Raw genomic sequence first — 5,272 nt, forward strand, 5'->3', positions numbered from 1 at the left:
GAGTCGTAAGAGTATGGACTTTCGGTCAGAGGAACGACTCGTACGACTATCGCCCTATCCCTACCTGCAGAGGCCGGTCGCACGAAACATGCGCGCCAACTCTTACGACTATTCTCTTCGCCTCGGGGACACTTGTCCACAGGCGGGGGATATGAGTAATCCCCCCTACATTCATATCTCTTGCAGAGTGTTTTTCCTGGTGTTCATCGAGCAGGGGTCATATTTAACTTTTGGAAAAGAATCCTCGTTTTAATTGGAAAGTTTTTGTTTTGTTTTTTTGCCCAACGCTATGTATTTTGAGTATCGCTCAGTTCGATTGTACATACAGTTAGTACAATGTTATGATGCAAGGGGCTCGGTTTTGTGTTGTCCAGTTGAGTTCCGTTATAACTTGCGGGTTGAGGTTAAAGTGTGATAAAGATATCGACGATTTCACCATCAACAACAACAACAACCAACAAGTAGGCCCGTCCTTCCGCCAAACGAAGTAGCCAGCTTCACTTCGCTCCGCCAGCAACTCCATTCGGCAGGGGCTGAGCCTGCTTGGCCGGCGGCGTGTGTTGGGCCTGCGGACCGACCTTGAAGGCACCATTCATAGTATTATAAACTTAAGGTTGTGGCCTTTTAAAATTTGCCCCTTAGACATGAGAAAGGATTGTAACACGGCAAAGTACCGTGTGACTACAACCCACTCTTCTGCTTAGAAAACGTGTAATTTTGTTGTTGTCTTTTCGCGCGGGGGGGGGGGGGTAGTTTCTTTCCCATTTCGCGATTTGAGGCTTCCTTCTACAACCCGACTTTCATTACATCAATTTTTTTAGCTTAATTTCTTCAAAGAAGACCCTCCAGCGCAAAACCAACAAACAAAATTTTAACACAAACCCAAAGAGACTTTGACGAGTTACCCCTTAGAAGAACATAAAAACCTTAAGATACCCTGAAAATTTCAAGTGTCTATCACATCTCTTTCTAGTAGAACAGACAGACACACGGACACGAGATCGTTTGCAGAAGGCCGCTGGATAGATTTTTCAAAGCAGAAGGGCCGGGCTAAAAACAACATCTTCTAAAAGGGTTCGTCAGTTTACTAACAAGGTATCGTTAACGTTTTTTTTTTATTACGATAGCTGTACGTATAGACTGTGAAACAGGGTTTACGAATCATCATCGTCCACCGGCAGGTCCGGGACCTTGACGTCGCTGTTGCTCTCGATGAAGTCGTAGAAGGCCGAGACGCGAGTGAACACGACGGGCTTGCCGGCGGTGCAGCTCTCGGGCCGGCCGAAGGACACGATGCCGATCAGCTCCGTGCGCACGAAGCCGTCGTCCACCGCCCGCTTCACCGGGCCTCCCACGTCACCCTGCGTGGGAGAGAAAAAATTTAAAAGCGTTTCAAAAAAATCGAAAAAAAAAAAAGTTTCCAGAAATTTTTTTTTAAAAAATAGATTTTCTTGTGTAAGTAGGTTTGGAAATTTCCAAAATTTTCCGGAAAATTTCCGACAACTTTCCGGAAAATTTCCGAAAACTTTCCGAAAATATACGGAAAATAACGGAAAACTTTCCAAAATCTGGGAAATTTCTCATTTTATCCCGGAAATTTTCCGTCTTTTCCAGAAATTTTCCGGAAACTTTCCAGGGCTTCCAACTCTATGTGTAAGTTTTAAATTTCCTCAAAATATTTTTCTAAAGATTTAAAATTTGCTAGCTTACCGCGCAGGTGCTCGCGCCCTGCGAGGACGCGGTGCACAGCTTGGTGCCGATGATGGAGGCGCCGTACTCTGCCGCGCACTCCTTGTGGTCGGCGGCGAGGTTCATCTGGCCGTACTGCAGGTCGGTCGAGGTCAGGTCGGCTGTGATCAGCGAGAATGTGTGTCTCAGGTTGTTGCACCACGGCGGGGAAAACGTAAAATCACTGTTTCTGCTGCCTTAGTTTCTCAATTTCACATCGATTGCAAAGACTTGGTGCTTACACGAGTCGCTCGTTTTTCCCCAGCCGGAAACAGTAACTGCTGCGTTAGCGAGTCCGTCGCCTATTTCCGAGTACGCCGGCAGTGCGATCAAACCTATGGCTGGTTTTTCTGTAAGAAACATAAAAAAAAGCGGTCACGTCTACTAGCGGCTCGTAAGCAAGTGACTACGCCACCTAACTATAGTTAAAACACTCACTCGTGTCTGGGAATGTGAAGTCGTACGGTACGTTTATGATGGCGATGTCGCTGTCGAAGAACTCGGCGTCGAAGTTGGGGTGGATGACGCGGTTGGCCAGCGTGGTGCGCCTCTCGCCGTCCGCGTTCATGTCGGTCAGCTTGAGGATCCCCGCACGCACTACGACGTCGTCGAGGATCCTGGAGTGGAGAGAAGTAAAAAAACAAAACAAAAAAAAAACGGAACTGGTATGAGAAACTGCTGCTGCCGTGCCGATGGAGACGTTAGGGATAGAGGAGTTGTCTGGAAGCAGATGACAAGGAAAGGAACAAGAGGACCTGAAACTGGTATGAGAAATTGAGCGACTAACCAATCAGTGCCTATCATGCATTAGCGGCGCTCATCGTGGATTGGTCAACGCCACAATTCGCATTCCATTTCTGATATTCTTGCATTTTTTTTCCTGGTCGTCTGCTTCGAGACAAACTCCTCTATTGAGTTAGTTAGGTGAGGTGAGAGGTTAGGTACCCGTCGATGCACTGCGCTGCCGTCAGCACCGTCTTGGTGCTGATGATGGCCCCGGAGCCGAGGAAGCTACCCGTGGAATCGAACAGCGCCACTTGGTAAGGGAACTGCCCAACCTTTGCCACTCTGCCGCCGGAGATTCTCAGGCTGGCCGCACCCAAACCTGAAAAGTGTCGCGTTTGAAAAGAGGGAAGCAATGACCTGCTCGTTCCAGCAGTTCTCTCGATATAGGTCCGTGCGTTCGTTGCGTCGTCGGCGCTATATGTACCGGGTGTATCTGTGAGCAGTGTTGCGGGATTGCATACTCAATATGCCTGCAGGGGCGATGGCCCCTTACGGGTGTACAGGGTAGGCAAACCCGCAACACTGCTCCGCATTCACAGTTACACCCGGTACGTACTATGTAGTGTACTCACCCTCCGGGTCGAGTGGCCCAACCACGATCCGCGGGTCTACTGGAGACCCGGCCACGGCCAATGCCTACAAACCAATAAAGCGTTCCGGTTAATCTCTGATAAGTGAGTGGAAGTCACACAGGTTCATGAATGTGAAACAAAGTGCTCGTGATGATTATTTAATTAAAATCCAAATCGTCTGTTCTATCCGAAATATTAAGGGGTCTTGCAAATACTACGTGCCTTGAAAAGAAGGGGGGGGGGTATAAATTTTATTGCGTGCCGAAAGGAACAGAACCATCATTGAAAACCGTAGGACTCCATAATATTCACACCCCGGAATAAGGATATCACGGGGGCTCTCAGTGGACCTTCAAGACGTTCCTGCTCCTTTTGGAACACCATAATAGTTGTACCCCGAGGTACGAATATCATGGGGGCTCGATGGACTAATGACTTTCCTGATCCTTTTATAGCCTCATAACATTTGTACCCCGGGGGTACGAATATCCTGGAGGCTCTGACTCCAATGATGTTCCTGATCATTTTTTGGGGTCTCATGATATTATTACCCCCCCCCCCCCCTACGTTGTTTGGCCTCCCGGCCGCCGGCTCACCGTGGCGAGGACGCAGACCGCCGCTCTGAGGATGCTCATGGTGACTGTCGGGACGGTCGGGGGTGGCGCTGCGCGGCTCGGCTCGGACCACTTGAGGAGCGGCTCAAGCTGAGATTAGCGCCGCTATCGCTCCGCGGCGCACCTCTCCTAGCCCTCCCGGCCATCCTATTCGCAAGTTCTTTCTTCCTTTCTCGAGAAAATAAAATAAAAACTATTTCTAGTGTTTACGTACTGACGGTACTGACGCAAGACATTTGTGTCGGTCTTGCCCGCGAGCTTCGCGCCAAAAGGACAAACCGAGCGAGTCGAGAGAAGTGACGTTGGAATTATACCTTTTGAAGACATGTTGTCATTACTACAGGCTTTATTTGGTCTCTTCATGAAGATACTTTATTCATTATTTTGCTTGGACGGTGTAGCAGGTTTTTGTGTATCTATCGCATAATTATTGTAATTGTATTTCGATATTGTTTAAAGGAGTTGGCGGAGCAATAATTGTAACGTCAGTTTGCGAGGGACCAAGTTAGGTCGCGCCGTGTTATCAGTTGGCCTTATCATTTCCACTATTGCTACACTGCGAAAGAAAGCGTACCTACCTCAGTGTATACTCAAGATGTGAAGATAAACGGAGGAACTCCCTTTCGATCGACATTTTAGATAGATTAAAATTTTTATGGAAACATTTCCACAAAATCGATTAGTAAACATGCAAAAGTTCTTAACTTCTTACTTTTTGTTTTAAGAGACTATGTTGTAATAGCGTACTTGGAGCGCCGGGAGGTAGGCAGCCCATTCGACATGACGCATAATAGTAAAGCAAAAAGGTGTAACAAACTTTCACCTTTTTAAGGCAGTAGGAATCGTTTGTGACTGCTTGTAAATAAAAGTGTGTCCCTTCGAAAGGTTTTCCTTCAAAATTCTCTTGTGGATTTTATGTAAACCTCTATTCTTCGTTTTAAGGTGCACGTAACATACTAAAGTTGAACTGTCAGACTGTTATTTTATTTGTTTTTATTTTTATTTTATTTTTAAATATGTTGAACAAATCTTTTCCATCCGCAGCACTGGAAACCCAAGTGTGTGAATGTCGCACACTTGCAGGTGTGTGAGTATCCATTCGTACACTTTCAGGGGTAAACGTGTGATTTTTTCCTAGAAAAGTCACACGTCTACCCCCGTAACTGTACGAATGGATATTCACACACCTGCAAGAGTGTGCGACATTCACACACTTGCGTTTCCAGTGAGGCTGCAAATTAAATGACGACAGTTTTCTTTTATGCAATTTCGTCAAAAACTAATCAAACTACGGGCCCGGTTCCATGAAATTGACGTATTTTCCGTCAAATTCACGTTTTTTTTTCTTGTGGGGATAGTAAAATAACAATTTTGCTGGAAACTAAAAACCTCGCCCGTTGTTCATCTTGTGCGATATAGTAAAACTGCTACGATATATTTTGCGAAGGAGGGGTGGTTTAGGTTCCCTATCATCCCTTTTGTGTGTGTGTGTGTGTGTGTGTGTGTGGTACTTTTCAGCAGCTCAAGCCAATAAATGCCATTCCACCAGGGGAGAGGGAGGGGGGGGGGGGG

General features: G+C 46.7%; 1 protein-coding gene across 1 annotated transcript; it reads right to left on the bottom strand.

The window, feature by feature from the left end:
* Positions 1-1,096: 1,096 nt before the first annotated feature.
* On the bottom strand, positions 1,097-3,814 carry LOC113202735 (brachyurin-like). Its single transcript, XM_026417108.2, has 7 exons — positions 3,683-3,814; positions 3,087-3,150; positions 2,674-2,833; positions 2,167-2,345; positions 1,971-2,078; positions 1,711-1,850; positions 1,097-1,361 (listed from the first exon to the last, which is right to left on the bottom strand). Exons 1-7 carry the CDS (start codon positions 3,719-3,721, stop codon positions 1,155-1,157), a joined length of 897 nt encoding a protein of 298 aa, XP_026272893.1. The 5' UTR covers positions 3,722-3,814; the 3' UTR covers positions 1,097-1,154.
* Positions 3,815-5,272: the final 1,458 nt, after the last annotated feature.

Source organism: Frankliniella occidentalis, unplaced genomic scaffold (assembly GCF_000697945.3).
Source record: "Frankliniella occidentalis isolate FOCC.00 unplaced genomic scaffold, Focc_3.1 Scaffold61, whole genome shotgun sequence".
NCBI classification, from domain to species: Eukaryota; Metazoa; Arthropoda; class Insecta; order Thysanoptera; family Thripidae; genus Frankliniella; species Frankliniella occidentalis.

What these genes read in the sequence shown, in the direction of transcription:
- LOC113202735 (XM_026417108.2), bottom strand. Translation starts at nt 3,721, where the DNA reads ATGAGCATCCTCAGAGCGGCGGTCTGCGTCCTCGCCACG. An exon ending in GCAGCGCAGTGCATCGACGG is followed by an intron (nt 2,346 to 2,673) that starts GTACCTAACCTC and finishes TCTCCACTCCAG; the next exon opens with GATCCTCGACGACGTCGTAG. An exon ending in AGGGCGCGAGCACCTGCGCG is followed by an intron (nt 1,362 to 1,710) that starts GTAAGCTAGCAA and finishes TCTCCCACGCAG; the next exon opens with GGTGACGTGGGAGGCCCGGT.